The sequence below is a fragment of the Platalea leucorodia genome (assembly GCF_965183815.1).
Source record: "Platalea leucorodia genome assembly, chromosome: Z".
In the NCBI taxonomy this organism is placed as follows: domain Eukaryota; kingdom Metazoa; phylum Chordata; class Aves; order Pelecaniformes; family Threskiornithidae; genus Platalea; species Platalea leucorodia.
The window spans coordinates 29,248,828-29,265,908 of record NC_138858.1 but is presented as its reverse complement, the minus strand read 5'-3'; the positions used below and the strand labels follow the sequence as shown (position 1 = coordinate 29,265,908).

The window sequence follows — 17,081 nt, the reverse complement described above, 5'->3', positions numbered from 1 at the left end:
GGTTTAATTGAATTCCTGTTTATAACAAAGCAGGTTTTGTGTGTACTTTCTTAAGACTGACAGAGACATCTAGCTTCTACTATTGCCAGCACTGCTGGGGTTTTGCTCTGCATAAAACTCTCCAGCTGGCACAGGGCCAGCATGAGGCTCTGTAGTCTGATGGCCTTCTTTCCGAGGAGGTACATACGTGTATCTTTAGTAGCCTGTAATCCCTGTGCTACCTTCTGATGCAAGGTGAGAGCACAACCCGTGCTGGCTTACCTTGTGAGTTAGGGAGTGTTGCTTGAGATGGTGGGGCTGTACAAACTCCATGCCGCATTCAGTGCAGATGTACGGGCGGATGTCTTTGTGCTTCATCATGTGGTTTTGCAGCTGACTCGGGTACTGGAAGGTCTTATCACATTCAGTGCAATTGTACTGTATAGGGCCACGGTGGGTTGTTAAGTGTCTCTTCAGCTGGGCCAGGGTTGGGAAGTCCAGGCCACACTCCACACAAATGTTCTCTCGGCCACTCTCGTGCTTAGACTCGTGTGCTTTCAGCTCGCTGGGGTAGGCAAAACCTCTGCCACAGATCCTGCAGTTGTAAGGCTTGATGTCACTGTGTTGCATCATGTGTCTCTTAAGGTGACTGGTTTGAGTGAAAGCCTTGTGGCACACCTGACACTTGTGTGGCCGAGTGCCCTGGTGTGTCAACATATGTGTGTGCAAGTGGCTCAGCTGCTTAAAAAGCTTGCCACATCGGGTGCATGCATGTGGCTTAATGCCGCTGTGCCCCAAGATATGGGTGACCAAATTGTACTTGGATGTATAAGACTTCTCACACATGGGACATTGCCAGCGTTTCTGTTCACCCCCCACATCAACATAGTAACTGTCATCTATCTGAAGGTTGACATCTACTCTTTCCACTTTCTGTTTATTTTCACCACTTTCTCTTGCTTCAGCCCTCCTGAAGGGTGGCTCTGGAGGTCTTTTCATTTGAAAGGGGTTCCTGAAATGAAAGTTTGGTGGCACAATAAAAGGAAACATTACGCCAGGGTGGACTTTAGGATAATACGGGTAAGGAGCCTGCACGAATGCTGGGCTACTGGGCCATGCCATGTTAGACTTCACTGGTTCTTGTTTAATGGGCTTGGCTCCAAAGTGCTCCAGAGTTCTGTAGAACTGAAAACCAAAGTTGCAGAGGTCGATCATCTGGGAACTATACTTGGGCTGTGCTGGCTGTTGGAACACCAAGGGGAGACTGGAAGAGCCTATGTCATTGTGATCTTCAGGTCTGTCTGGTGGTGATGAGGAACCCTCAAGGGCGATAGAAGGAAGCATTTTTGTTGGCATGCTCTTGCGTTTCCGAGACCCTCCTTCCAAGGACCCCTGGAATGTTTCCATGTCTCCAAGAGGAGGAGGGCCATAGCGGAAATGTGAGAGGTGTGGTCTGAATTCTTCACCAAATGGAGTTGTTCTGTGTGGCTTTGCAACAGGGCTCATCGGCCGCAGGCAGCGGGAGAAGGGAGAGGCTCGTCTACTGTCCACATTAAAACTCGTTTCTTCATTCTTCATCATATTTGATTTTTTCTGTGTTGCCCAAATTCCTAAAAACAAACAAAACCCCAAATCTCTTTATTTCCTCCTGTTCTCCTGAGTTTAACATTTTATTGTCTATTCTATTGTTTTGGAGGTTGTTGGGTTTTTTTAACTAAATGCAACTAAGGGTGTCTTAGGCCCATATAAGACAAAAGCCTTTTAAAGCAGAATAAAACTGGTTAGCAAAGAACAAAGAAGCTTTGGTCTTCTTGCACTAGAATTGGTGCTTTAAATCAAGTTTGACCCATACAACATCTTTGCAACATAAACATGCTGTACTGTAAAACACTACTTTGCAGCTGAATCTGTATGGCAATGTTTCAGCTTAATTTATTTCAGCCAGTCTATTTGTGGGCAAAACCCTGTCCTTGGCTGTGCATGCACAGGCTCTAGAAATTGGCTGTGCATCTAAAGGATATGGCAATACAAACAATAATGTGCACAATTATTATGGTTGTGACATGAAAAGCCAAAGCCAAAAAATGTTAAACTTCTTTGTATCATTAACATGTGCTGCTGTGAGAGAAAACAATGGCCAAGTGATCTAAGGACACTGTGTACCATCAGGTTTTGCGCTGCGCTTCCTGGCTTCTCTCACTTTGTATTGTAATAAGAAGGTGGAGATTAATTTATTTACTTTGTTTTAATCCCAGAGATATTTACCTGGCAGATTTAGGGGAGGAAAGACCTTCGACAACTCTCCAAATTACATTCAGTTTAATAGACTTAATCTAGGGGTTTTTGTTTCTAAATAGGTGGGCAAAATCTCCACTATAAAACTAAATATAGAATTAATGTCAACAACCCCTGGATCTCCACAGTAACTGACACTTAAGAATGCTCCAAGTCTTTCTGGTGGTACAGTGTAACAAGGCAGATTAATAATTTTCTTCTGGCAAAATTTGATGTTCCATTAATCACACAGGGAGCTTCTCCTGAATTTGGGGGTCACCTAAAATATTGGTTATGAATTTTGGTTCATCTTAAAAAAGGCTGCTACCTTTTGCCTTGGCTGTCCAGAATCACAGAATCATAGAATCATTTAGGTTGGAAAAGACCTTTAAGATCATCAAGTGCAACAGTTAACCTAGCATGGCCAAGTCCACCACTAAACCATGTCCCTAACCACCACATCTACACCTCTTCTAAATACCTCCAGGGGTGGGCACTCAACCACTTCCCTGGGCAGCCTGTTCCAAGGCTTCACAACCCTTTCGGTGAACAAATTTTTCCTAATATCCAATCTAAACCTCCCCTGCCACAACTTGAGGCTGTTTCCTCTTGTCCTATCACTTCTTACTTGGGCAAAAAGACCAAACCCCACCTCGCTACAACCTCCTTTCAGGTAGCTGTAGAGAGTGATAAGGTCTCCCCTCGGCTTCCTTTTCTCCACGCTAAACAACCCCAGTTCCTTCAGCTGCTCCTCGTAAGACTTGTGCTCCAGACCCTTCGCCAGCTTTATTGCCCTTCTTTGGACATGCTCCAGCACCTCAATGTCCTTCTTGCAATAAGGGGCCCAAAACTGAACACAGTATTTGAGGTGCAGCCTCATCAGTGCCGAGTACAGGGGGACAATCACTTCTGTGCTCCTGCTGGCCACACTATTCCTGGTACAAGCCAAGATGCTATTGGCCTTCTTGGCCACCTGGGCACACTGCTGGCTCATATTTGGCTGGCTGCCAGCCAACGCCCCCAGGTCCTTTTCCACTGGGCAGCTTTCCAGCCACTCTTCCCCAAGCCTGTAGCATTGCCTGGGGTTGTTGTGACCCAAGTGCAGGACGTGGCACTGAGCCTTGTTGAACCTCATACAGCTGGCCTCAGCTCATCCATCCAGCCTGTCCAGGTCCCTCTGTAGAGCCTTCCTACCCTTCAGCGGATCAACACTCCTGCCCAGCTTGGTGTTGTCTGAAAACTTACTGAGGGTGCACTCAATCCCCTTGTCCAGATCACTGGTAAAGATATTAAACAGAACTGGCCCCAATACTGAGCCCTGGGGAGCACCACTTGTGACCCGCTCTCAACGGGATTTAACTCTATTCACCACCACTCTTTGGGCCCAGACATTGAGCCATTTTTCTACCCAGCGAAGAGTATGCCCATCCAAGCCACGTGCAACCAGTTTCTCCAGGAGAATGCTGTGGGAGACAGTGTCAAAGGCTTTACTAAAGTGTAGGTAAACAACATCCACAGCCTTTCCCTCATCCACTAAGTGGGTCACCTTGTCATAGAAGGAGATCAAGTTAGTCGAGCAGGACCTGCCTTTCATAAACCCATGCTGACTGGGCCCACCTGGTTGTCCTGTACGTGCCGTGTGATGGCACTCAGGATGATCTGCTCCATAATCTTCCCCAGCACCGAGGTCAGGCTGACAGGCCTGTAGTTTCCCAGATCCTCCTTCCAGCCCTTCTTTTAGATGGACATCACATTTGCTAACCTCCAGTCAACTGGGACCTCCCCAGTTAGCCAGGACTGCTGATAGATGATGGAAAGTGGCTTGGTGAGCACCTCCACCAACTCCCTCAGTACCCTTGGGTGGATCCCATCTGGCCCCATAGACCTGCGTGTGTCTAAGTGGTGTAGCAGGTTGCTAACCATTTCCTCCTGGATTATGGGGGCTTCAGTCTGCTCTGTGTCCCTGCCTTCCAGCTCAGGACGATGGGTACCCTGAGAACTGGTCTTGCTATTAAAGATTGAGGCAAAGAAGGCATTAAGTACCTCAGCCTTTTCCTCATCCTTTGTGACTGTTTCCCCCTGCATCCGATAAGGGATGGAGATTCTCCTTAGCCCTCCTTTTATTGCCAATGTATTTATAGAAACATTTTTTATTGTCTTTTATGGCAGTAGCCAGATTAAGATCTAGTTGGACTTTGGCCCTTCTAATTTTCTCCCTGCCTAACCTCACGACATCCTTGTAGTCCTCCTGAGGGATGCACTTATCTGAATGTGTGTGTGTGTTTGTGTACATGCATCTATCCAACCAGGCAGAGGTTATGTTGGAAAAGTAGGCATATTTTCCCTCTGTCACCTGTGACACATCGATGCTATTTATAACACCATTCTTGGAAATGCTGGGTGAAGAGCATGAAGGTGGTTGGAGTACTAAAGACAGTCCTGTTTCTTTTTCAGGAAGCTCCGTGCTGGATAAACCTACTTCTAAAGATAGATAAAAGCAGATCTCTGTGACCTAGTTAGGTTGTGGACAAGAGAAGGCTTCTTAAAAACCTGTTTGCAAACAGATTACTTCCTTCTAACAGGGTAGACTGTGGAGATACTGTGTGAAGCCAAAGGCTCAGTGACAAAACTTTAAGATGGAAGATTTAGACAAAGGGATCAATCAATGCACAAAGAAGGAGTAGTAATTGAAGCAAAAATTGAAGGATCTCTAAAGTGATGATTCAAAAAACAATTGTGATCGTGGAAGAGGCTAAAAAAATTGCTTACGACTGAGGCAAGTATCTAATAATTATACTAGGATATGACTTTCAGTCCTAGCTCACTGACTGGAAATAGTGTACATATAGATACATGTTACATATATACACTACATTTGTGTGTGTGTATGCATATATATGTAACATATATACATGTGTATGTTCCATCAGAGAGGATTGTTAGGGAGAATGAATTCTGTTATGTTTCCTTGTTACCCTAACTCCCTGGGCAAAATGAGGAACAGTTAGATATTGAAGAGAATGGGAAGGGAATCCTCTGAATACCAAAAAAAAGACTCCCCTTCTTTCCAAAAGGGAAAAGTTTTTTTTTCAAAATTTGTTTTAAGCAAAGTTAAACTCACATAATAAGTTTGAATAAAAAATATGCCTGTAGACCAAAATGTTCCCTTCAGAGTACGGGCCTGTCCCTCAAATATCTTTCATCTTGTGTATCTGATTCTTTCCCAGCAATATGGGCATAAAATGCTTCAGAAAGCCCCTAGCAATTGAGAACGCAGCTATGTTATTTACTGCTTTTGTTATATTATTGAAATGCTGCCAAAAATACACAGAAGTGACAGTGAATTTTATCTAATTGCTCTCTTGCCTCTTGGCTGCCAGTTACTCCCTTCTTCCACAGCCTGTTTTATGCAAAATCTCAATCTTTCTGAAACACGGAGTTATGGCTGAGGCTGTAGAACTGCTTGAAATTACTAGAAAGAAATAATTTCCTTGCACTACTAACCTTTGGCTGCTTTCACTGAGCGTTTGGGTTTATTCCACTGTCCACAGCAATACACATCACAGGACCAAGCCTACGAGGGAAAGTGTTTAACCAGTCAGTGACCAGCACAATCAAAAGGTGCTATATAATCCAACAAAGGAGCACCTAAACGGGGAGGGAACGTACAGATTTGCAGTCTAAATATGGATCACCTTCCTGCTTTTTTTTTCCCTTCCATCTGCCAAACCCCATGACGTAGAAAGTAGTTGAGCAAAGATTAATTGTAGCATCTCTTCTCATCTCTTTTCATGTTGGTAACAAAACCTTCCTAATTTGAATGGAAGCATGATCTTCACCTTGACCAGAACTTAATTCCATAAAAATGTGAGTCCTGAGGAAACCATAGAAGTGACTACCAATTTGACCACCACACAAGAAATAGTTAAGGAGCAGTCCCTTCTTCTTTAAATAACTTCAGCAGAGAACTTTAAAGCTTTTAATAGCACAATTCCTCAATAACTTTTTTCTATCTGACTCTGGAGTAGCTGAAGTCATTTTAATACTCAACAATAAATAGGGGGGGGGGGTGAATTGAAAAATTTTTGTTTTAAATATCTCCTAGGGACCTTTTGTGTTTCCTATATAAGCATTTTAAAACTGCTCTTTCTTCAGCACTTAGTATTTAAAATGTAATGCTATGTAGCACAGAGGTGTGTGATTCTAAACACTGAAGTTAGTTTAAACCTGGGTAGACATTAAAAATTCTAGCTTTTATCAGTAGTATTTCAGCTCCTCAGTTTTGAAAACTTTGTCTGGAAAGCTCACAGAGACAGAAGTTTCCATGCTATATTGGCACTTAAACATAAAAACCCCCCCTAAACCAACACTCCCAAGCTTACTAAAAAGTTAATTTCTTTAGAACAGACAAGCATCCTCACAGTTTCTTTTTTTATGTAAATAAGTATATTTGGAAATACACTGTTTTGAAAAATAGAACCACAAACAAGCTCTCTCCTTGCCCTTTCAAAAAAAGAAAAGAAAGGCTACAGGGAGTTCAGACAGTTGTTGAGGTATTTCCAAAATAGAATATCTATGCAGCAGCTAATAATGTTAACTTCCATGAAAGAGGAAGAGAGTTTAATACAGAATATGAATCACCATTTACTTTCTCATTTCCACTCAGCATATTTCTACAGACAAAGGATGAAAAAAGTATGTAAATCATGCTATTCACTCTACAAGCGTATGCATTTTTACAGTCTCCAGTTAATATTCTGCACTGAAGTCAACAGCAAATTTTCTTTAGGCTTCAGTAGAACCAAGATTCTGCTTCCTGTATGAAAGTGCCTTCTGTCTATAGACTCATAATAAGCCCAGCCATAAAAATGTGAGGTTATGAAGTTTCTCAAGCTTAAACACTGACTACTACTGTTCTGATTTTGCTCTTGGGCAACACAATGGTAAAACCAGAAATGAGACCAAGATGAGTGAGAGTGGTATGTACCCTCTAACAAAGGGAAACAGGTTACTTTATTAGGAGGTTTGCGCTTGTTTTGCTATTTCAGAAGAAGATGAGAGGAAAGTGTAGGAAGTCTAAAGGTGGCAAAATAGGCTGAATAGCCTCTCTTAGCTGGAAGAGAAATTCCATGTTTAATTGAATACATATGACTGTAGAAACTGTGCCCTGCAAGACTGCATTTCTGCTCTCCTTTTGGGGCCTGAAATATTGGCATCTGTAAGGAAAGAATGAAATCTAACAGCTGTTTCTGTGCTAGATGTGGGGAGGATCAGTGACAAATGACACACGATTACATTTCTTGAGCTAAAGTTGAGCAATTGGAGAGCTTCAGCCTTATTGAACAACCAGCTGGGTTTTTTTTCAATCACTGACTTTTGTAAACTGTTATTATAGAGATGGTTATGGTTATCTTAATAGGTTTAATGGGATCTCCTTTGTTCAGTTCATACTTTCAAATAGGTTTTGGTTTTAAATACAGCTGTTGAACTAAGCACCAAATTCTTTACTTAATTTTCATTGATTTGCTGCTTGTGCAAAACTCACATCACTCTCAGGATCTGATCAAAGGGGCTTTACTATGATGAATTCATTTCATTTCAGCAGCTAAGCAGGGTTCCCTAATGAATCTACACTGCTTTGAGTTATTTGTCAGACTTTGCAAATGCCAGGAATACCTGTACAAGCATGAATGTATCCATTACTGGTAACCAAGTATTTTCAGTTAGTACACATCTGATTCCTCCTTACAATTTTTCCTGCTATTTTCCTTCAATGGCAGCATGAACCCTCCATAAGCCCCTTTTTTCTTTCTCTTCCACTTGTTTTCTGCTGCCTCCAGTGTGTGAGTGAAGTCGTGCGATAATGTTACCCTTCATAATTTCCTTTTCTATTGGGAATTTCATAATTTCAGAGAGTTGGAAAACAATCATGTGGATGTTTTAAACTTGTAATTTTCAAGTGTATTTTGTCTGTTTTGCTGGTTTTATGGCCTGTCTTGAGTAACAAGTTGGACTAGATGATAATAATGTTCCATATCTGTAAAATGGATGCACCTGCTTGTCATTTGTAGTGAGATTTTTGTTAGTAGGAGCTGCCTTGATGAATGATGCAAAAGTTCTAAATATGCTCAAAAGATTTAGAGTTATTTCAATACTAGATTCACTAGATATTGGCTCAAACTGCCATTGTTATTCAATAATGGATTATTTGTATAGTTTTTTTCAAATTAAGGTACTTTATTTACTCTAGGCTTGAGTGACTATAGTCATTAGAGGAGGACAAAGGTAAAAGACCATGATCAAACCCATACCAGACCTTCTCTAAAATCAGTGTCAACCCTACTCTTTTATTTAGAGAAGTCCATTCAAGGTGTGTTTTCCACCCATGGTTTCCAGGCATAAATATCCACATTTCAAGCACACAAATTTGAAAAATGAACTCCATTAACATATACTGAGCGTGTGTTAACATACTCAAGCTGAGTATATAAACTGAGTACATGTTATATATAAGCTGAGTATATGTTAATAGATCCAAATCAGCCTTGACGTCTTTATGCTACATTATTTGAAGCTAACTTAAAAGATGATTTACATTTTAAATGAAGAGAGCACTTTTTCTGCCACAGTGTGGAGCCGGGAGAAGACAGAAATTTGGACTACCTTGTAAAAATAAACATGGATTTAGGGAAAGTATCCAAAATCAATGGGTGCAGATACTGTTTAGGGAGACACAAATGTTGGCGAAGCCTTAAAAAAAACAGGCCTGAGCTGGGAATAATAGCCGTTGTGGAGTTTAGTCAAATCTTTTCTAATACCACTTCTACAAACGCTTTTTTTCTCTCTCTCACATGCATGTAGACCCGGTGTCAAATGAAGTCCATGATTTAACCATCAGCTTAACTGTCTTCTGAGGTATGGCTTCTTGTCCCATGCCTTTTATAAGACAGATATGTCTGCTTAAATGGAGAACACTATCAAGATAAAGATACTGCCATAAATATTTCTCTTCCCCTTTTGGATTACCATCATTAATAGAATTACAATTGGAAACAAGTCAACAATTGTTCATGAAAATGATCTGGAATGACTGAAAATGAGAAGTGGACCAGAGCAGGTTTTTTCTTCCTACATTAGTATGATAGTACTGAGGATCTCGGTGTCTTTTCACTTCTCCCTGGGAAATTACCTTCATCTGCTGGTATCAGGCTTCAGGATAAAACTTCTTCTTTCCATCAACAAATGTGGGTTTTTTCTCAGCAAATGCTTATCAAAGGAACACTGATAACCTTGGTAACTTTTCCTAGGGCATAATCAGAGCACACAAAGGCTTATGGAAACACCTCCAATGAACTCTGAAATTAATGCTTCACAGTTTTCCTTGTTATTTGTTACAGGTTCTGTTGTCCATGAGATATGAACCCATCTATGCCATGACCAAAATTTGATACTTTTGGCAAATGTATTGTATATATACAGCAAAAAATAACTTTTATACCCTGAGACAATATGTTAACAGTTAACCTTTGCAGACAAACTTAATGGAACTCATACAATCACACACATCAGAAACTTGATTGATTAAAAAATATCACATGTTTAAACAGTTTAACATGACACAGTAAACAGATGCAACAACCAATGAACTTTCAAAGATATCATATATTATATAATCTCTTTCCTTCATTGACTCAGTTTTCGCATGTCTTCCTTTCTTCATGTTTGAAGTTTGATCATTTTAGATATTCCTTCTGCTCTAAGTGCTTCCTATGCAGTGTAGCTGCATTAATATTTTCTGGGAGATGACACTAATACAAAGAAATGGGTCTTCTCTCAGAAATCTGTGCAATAGAAATACCCTCCCTGCATTGTCTTTGTTATTCCCAAATTTTAACATTTTAACTTATATATTATTTTGTTTTATTTTAGCTGGAAAATATAGAAGTTTAGGAAACATACCCATTTGCCTGTACTGCCTATAGAGTGACTTTTGGAATGATCTTGAATATATGTGTAACTTGGTTTTGTACTCAATTTTCAGGGAGCAAGACACTATGAGCACTTTTACAGGAGTATAGTTACTTTGTGCTTCTTGTAATAGAGAAAATGCTTAAAATAGTATCCAAATGATCCATAACTTACAGATCATTTTTGTTTTGATAATTATTGAAAGTGTTAAACTAGGTTCTGAGATATCCTCTGCTGAAAGTCTGGAGCAATCCCACCAACCACCCTGCCAAAGCTGGGGCACTGTTTGTGGCATCAGATGTGCTTTTAGAGTGGTTTATGCCATAATTTTGCTTTTCAAGGATGGCATTGATTAGATTAAAAAAAAAAAATGCCTGGGGCTATAGTGAGGTAGCTGTTGATATTTTTCTGCTCCCCAGTAAGTGCTGTGTTCTCAGTTTAGCAAACTGGTTTGCTCTCCCTCTCATTGCTTTTATGTGTGCCCTGTCCTTAGTTTAGCAAAACCTTTGCTATCATTCTCACTACTTTTCTGTTGCCTAACAAGACAATTGGTGGAGGTCACAGAGCAGTGTGGCCAGGTTAACTACTGAACATCTGCAATAGGGCCTTAATGGTAACGCCCCTAGCAGTAGTTAAGCCTCATGGACCATCTCTAGTCATGTCAATGTACATACAAAGTGCCCTCTGAGGACAGTTTAGGCTTGCTGCTGCTTTGGCTCTTTATTTCTCTTTTTCTTATCCTCCTTTCTCCTTTTTTTTTCTTTTTTCTTCCTCTTTGTGAGTTTTCTTAGTTCTTCTCTTATGTTTCCTTCCCTCTTCACTTCTCTATTCCATCTGTGGTTCACTCCCTCTCTGCTTCTCTATTCTATATCTGCTAAAATAGTCAGCAACACATAGATAACCTGGATAATGAAGTGAATGTTAAGTCCACAGGCTCTGAAGTGTTAGCTGTTAGACAAAGTCACCCCAAACCACAGCTACCCATGGTGGGAGCCTGCAAAGCACAGCAAATTATCCGGTCTAAAAGTGTGTAAGGGGACAAAGATTATATGTCCTCAGCTGACCACCTCCACATGCCTGATTCTCTGGCACCAACAGGGAATTCAAGGCTTCTTTGGGGTGGGGAGGAAGGGGAGAGGGAACAGCTGTTTGCTGGCAGATCTCTACCTCTGGGTCCACAGCGCAGCCCTGGCCCATCTCCACCCACAGCACCCGTCTTGCCTTTCTCTTTCCCTCCAAGGAACCTGCTAAGTGTAGCCTGAAACACAGCTGCTGGTGAGGTACAGGAAGATGTAAACCCAGCCATATCAGCTCAGGCTAGTAGTGTAGCTAACCCAAGATACTGGTCTTGTGAAGAATATAAGAAACAGGAGACAGTACCATGACAACTTTTCAGCATTGTCTTCAGGCCTCCAGCTGTCTGTGACTCAGAGTTTTCCTGATCCAAAGTTGTTGCATTCTCATTTTTTTCTTATTGCATGTAGGATGGATATGGATAAAAGTTATTTAATATAAAAATCCAAACACAGCTATTTCTTGTGGGCTGAGGGGCACACAGAGATAGGTACTGTGATAGGTATTGTGGAGAAGTGAGATATCTCTGAATGCTTTGATGGAAGGTCTTGCACCTCCAAATTCAGAGAGGAGCCAGGGCAGTGAAAGCTGCACTGTGCAGGAGGAGAGATGCCCACCTATGCTCTTCTCAGTTTACCTCTGCCTGAAACACTACTGTTTCTTCCCCTTGAAGTCCCCTGAAACCCATATGTACTGTAGGTTATTTCACTCATGCCCCGCTTTCCATCTTCCCACCAACTCCCTGAACAGCTGACCCTGTCCTGCTTCAATTTCTCCCATCTTTAGAAACCATTATTTTGCTACTGTAAAGCTAGATCATTTTTGCTGATAACACTTTAACTGCATAGTCTTTATTGATTAGGGGTTTTTAAATGTACAATGCCTCTCTTTTTTTCTTTTTTTTTTCACCGGAACAGGAAAGCAAAATACATTCATATTCTCAATAAAACTTTGGAAGATACATGGGGGTGAGCTATTGCCTCAAGCAGGCTAACCAGCATGTGGCACTGGGCTGCTTTTGAAGGCGCTACTGTGTTCGTGTTAAGAAGAACTTGTCTTAGGTACCCTAGACTAGTTTCACCTGTTTTGAAAAGAAAACAGAAATGCAAGGCTGAGTGCTGAGAGCTGCTGTCCAGGAAATGAGTACAGGTCTGAGTTTAGGCTGAGGATGCACCTTAACAAATTGCAATTACTTGTACTGGACCCTAAATCCCTTCTTCTGGAACTTTGGCACTGCAGAGAAGGGGTTATGAAGCAGAATGAACTGAAAGGAGCCCGACACCTAGCCAAGCCATACATGCAATCACTCAGGAGGGTGAAGTGTCTTTAACTTTCGATAAATGTGGAGAAGTGACACCTGGAGGGGAGCCCAGACCTGTCACTAGTCTGCAGCCCCTGACTACCCTGCCTGACTTCTCCCTGCTCGCTGCCCCTTGGCACTTGCGTTTTTGTCTGTGTAATGGCCCAGCTCCAGCCAAAGGAGAGCAGGGTTTCCCTCACCGGCTCTAGTTAGGGCACTCCCTTAAGAAGCTAGAGATGGGTCCAAACTCCTCAGGAGGGAGGAGGGAAATGAATCAAAGTCTCCCACCTGTTATATTTTGCACTGAATTTGATGTTGTTGGTGTATATTCAGCTTCATATAAATATTCTCACAGGGCTGGGTCCCCAAGAGCATTTGGGCATAGGTAGACTGAGTTTCCAGACCCTGCCCAGAGTTCAGGGCTGACAAGACCAGATTGTCCATGATGGTGGCATCAGGAGCACATACAGTAGCAGAGCTTCAAATGTGCAAAGCTTAACTGGTGCCAGCAGACAGGGTGGAAATGCAATTTGATCCTTACCTCACTAGTTCTTGGAATTAACGATGGGTTGGCCAGCTCAGTTAATTACTCAGTTTAACAATGGCAGTAATTAATCCTAAAAAACTGTCCTAATAATCTCCCTGGCATCATCCACGTTGTATTGAAATCATGGAAAATATGGGGTGTAGCTGAGAACAAGATTTGGGATTTGACTGTTATGAGGTGATGTCAATAAGACAAATTTCTTCCTTCTCTTAAGTGAATAAGGAGTTCTCATGTCAAAGGCTAGAACCATGGATCTGCCCCTGCCTGTATAAAATATGTGGAGTCACTTTAATCACTGTTTACAGAAGTCCTATCACTCCATCCCTGTTTCCTGTCTACTTCCATATCTGCCACGGCAAATTAAAATAGTAAATTTTTGGCACTGTAGGAATCGTATGTCTTAAATAGTTTTTCCTCTGGAAAATTATCAAATAACACTAATGCAGTTTTAGGATTTTTTTTCTCACCATACAGATATTATAAGAGACAGGGTGAACAGAAGAACAAATAAGTAATATAAATATAAGGAAGGATTTGGTAGTAAAATAGTAGTATTGAATAGAGTGTGGAGTCTTGAAAGAACACTTTGGACATAATCTTTCCAGCTACAAAGCACAATCATTAAACACTATAGAGTGAAGTGGAGACAGAGGGGTTTTGAGCTGTACAGTGGAATTATTTTAAAACAAATAACGGAGCTATGCAGAACACTCAAAATTAGAATGATCAAAAAAGCATGCCCTTCCACAACGTGCCTGTTGTCTTGCTTGGGCTGTTGTTTTGAAAGTAAACCTTTCACTGGCATTCATGACCTTTAAAAAGGAAATAGATTGAGCTTTCCTTTCTACTGTAGTCAGTGTTATTATCACCTCTATGGAGGCCAGAGAGATGGTCTGGTCTGGTCCCACCTCTTTGTTTTCTTAAAGGGTAGCTAAGGGCCACTTTCAGCCTTAGTTCCTCAAGCCAGCCTGCTGGCACCCTCCTGCACCATTAGCAGTTAATTGCACCTTTTGGACATTGCGTATGTGTACGTGTATGCTTGGAGAAGGGCCAAGGGAGAAGAGGATTGTATGGGAGAGTTTTCATATAAAGTCTCCAAAATAGATTAGTTTTTCAATGAAAGTCTAGTGTTACTTAAACATGGGGGAGTTTTATTAGTCTTTAGCAAGATCATTGCTTTTTGTATTTATTTTGTGTTCAATTTTTTGTTTCACACAATTCAAAACTCATAGAGAAACTGAAGGTTACTAAAGTGGTAGGTAACGTGTGTTCCAGTAAGACATGCTATATCCTACAAAAACTGAAAGAAGAGGATTTCATCCAGAAACTGACAGAATTAGGAAAAATATATCTGCCACTGAACACTTCTTTTGGTGTCCCGTTCATTAAAAGTAATTACCAGATGATGCTTTCCTCATCATTTAGAAAAGATGAATAAATTTTATTTCAGCTGAAGTTTGAGCAGACTTCTTGCTGGAAAAGCTGAAAAGACTGATTAATCCCTCTTAGTAACAGAGGTCTATTACTCACTTGCAATTAAGCTGGCTCAGTAGTGACCTAGACATTTCTCTCTGAACATAAGTTCAATAGGAAACACAGCAAAGGAATTAGAGATGTCAGTGCCATTCCTAGGACACCACTGTGTTTATTCCGTTGATACCCAAACAGAAAAAGCTAAGAATCATGAGCAACGAGACAGCGTTAAAAATGGCTCTTAAGGCAAATTACTGGGGCATTGGAGGAAACTCCTTGTGATATATCTGCACTGTGATTAGGGAGCTCTGCTTTCCAGACTGCCAGAGCATAATATCTGTGTTAAAGCATTGAAACCATGCTGGATATGTATTTATTGTTCAGAAAAACTATCACCTTCGCGGACATCTCGCAACTGAGTTCAGTGAGGGTTCATTTTTTAAAATCAGTTTATTTTGTTTAAAGAAAAATGTGCTTAGTTCTTCAGTTCCAGCATAAAACGGTATTTTTGACTGATCATATGAAGTGCCTCCAAGGAAGTAATTTAGGATAACTTCCTCTCTGGCTTTGCCCTTCACCTGTGATGCCAAACTTGAATCTTCTCCTGGACTGAACAGCAAAAAGCAAATGTTTTCCCTCTCTGATCCTCAAAATGCATCCTGCGTATTGCTCTTAATTATTTGCTTAACTTCTAGAAAGTTTTAAAAATAAGCATTAGTTTGTTGCCACAACTAAATAAAATCTGACATTTTAAACAGTTTATATTGCTTTTGTGATTTTGATCAATTGGAAAACAAATCTCAATGTAAATCAACTAACAGGGAAAAATTCTTGAGGTTAATTATTTTAAACTGAAACAGATTTAAAATGCCAGTTTTACTAAATTCAATAAACCAGCATATGGAGTGGGAATGGCAGCTCAGACTTAGCCAAATGTCATCAGCAGATACTGGAACAGAGACTAGTGCTACAAACAAACAAGAAATTACTTTTTGCCAAAGGAAGAAAAAAAAAAACAGAGAGTGAGAAGAAACTCAACATAGTTTGAAATCTGAAATTCTGAACACTTCCCAAACCACTCTAGTACTAATCCTTCACCGTTAGTGATGCCAAAGGCTTGTTCTGGATGCTAACTCAGTTCAGATTTTCATCACAAGAAAAAGGAAACCAAAAAAAACATCAAACCACTCTGACTCTACCCCATGACTAAGAATGGTCAACCAGCAATAGAGAATGAAGTTTTGTAAAAAAACACCTTATATATTAATATAACTCTTTCTCTCAATGCCCGCCCTTCCCTTCCTTCCCTCCCCTTCCGTCCCCCCAGTCATTCTATTCAGGGCTTTTTCCCCAGAAAAGTGCTAAGTAACATGTACAAAAACCTGGAATATTTGAAATTATTGCTGTGTTTTGGGAGGAAGAATAGCAAGGCTGTTTTATGGACAGGGGGACATCACCCAGAGGATAAATAGTTACGTGAATTCTGTTCCGACTTACTGTCCTAACCACTCTCAGTGCCTTCCACTGGGTGCCTGTTCATGCATTTTTTTCTGTGTCTAGTAGTGAACAAGCTAGTGAAGATCCTCAGTGCAGTCATTAGAGGGAATCCCAAGTCCTGATCATTTGCCTATGGAATCCAATGACATCTGTTCAATTGCATTCCTTTACCTGTGGCTTAAGCTTAGGGGCAGGTTCCCTTTTTGTGGAACATGAAAAAAGAAACTAATGTATTTGGGATCAAAAAGCTTTAATAAGTATTTTTATTTTTCTGGCAGAGGGAAAAGGAGATACAGAGGAGAAGTCGGTCAGCACCATTTCTCTGATGCACGTGGCTGCTTCCATAGCATCCTGAAAAAATACTACCTACAGACATACAAAATTATTTTGGAAACCTTGGTGACTTCATATTGTGAGTGCAGCATTATGCAGGAAAACTGTTTGACATAACATTCGTGCTGGTGGGATCCCTTGCTGTGGTGCTGTGGAAAAAACTATTATTTTCCTGCACCTTAATAAATGGATGGGTTTAGTTTCTGGTAAACCTACGAGCACACTGTTGTCAACTTTCTCTTCCAGGAGGTCCTCTACAGTCTTCTGGAATTCCTATCACAGGACAATAGTTTTGGACAAATATAGGACACTTCAAAAAAGCTTTCAAATAGTTTTTACCTGGAGCTGAAACACCAAGCTGAAACACTACTTGCTTTAGAAAACACCTCAGAGAGAGAACTAAACCTGAAATAGTAACTATATTCCAGTGTGTTCTTCCTGGGTATCTTTAGAGCAGGTATAATTAAGTTTGGTTTAAATCTAGTGTATTGAGTGTTGGTAAGAGCACATACTTCTTCCACCATAGAGCCCTCTACAAAACAAAAGGTCTTTCATCATTGCAAAAAGAGTCTAACAGTTACATTGCAATGCTCAGCAGAGAAGACTAAAGCATAACTGGCTTTTGCACAGTCAGGA

The 17,081-nt window shown here is 40.8% G+C and overlaps 1 protein-coding gene across 3 annotated transcripts in view; it reads right to left on the bottom strand.

Moving 5' to 3' along the window:
- The window catches only part of ZNF366 (zinc finger protein 366), a 33,589-nt gene that overhangs the window by 11,390 nt on the left and 5,118 nt on the right, over positions 1-17,081 (bottom strand). The window contains exons 1-3 of one of the 3 annotated variants that reach the window (XM_082336078.1): positions 9,443-9,514; positions 5,758-5,827; positions 262-1,589 (exon numbers count right to left, since the gene is read on the bottom strand). In XM_082336078.1, the coding sequence (XP_082192204.1) occupies positions 262-1,589; positions 5,758-5,827; positions 9,443-9,448 (1,404 nt within the window). In that variant the 5' untranslated portion in view covers positions 9,449-9,514. Of the gene's footprint in view, positions 1-261; positions 1,590-5,757; positions 5,828-9,442; positions 9,515-17,081 lie in introns of those variants that run through there. The other 2 variants (XM_082336080.1, XM_082336079.1) reach the window with 2 other exon arrangements.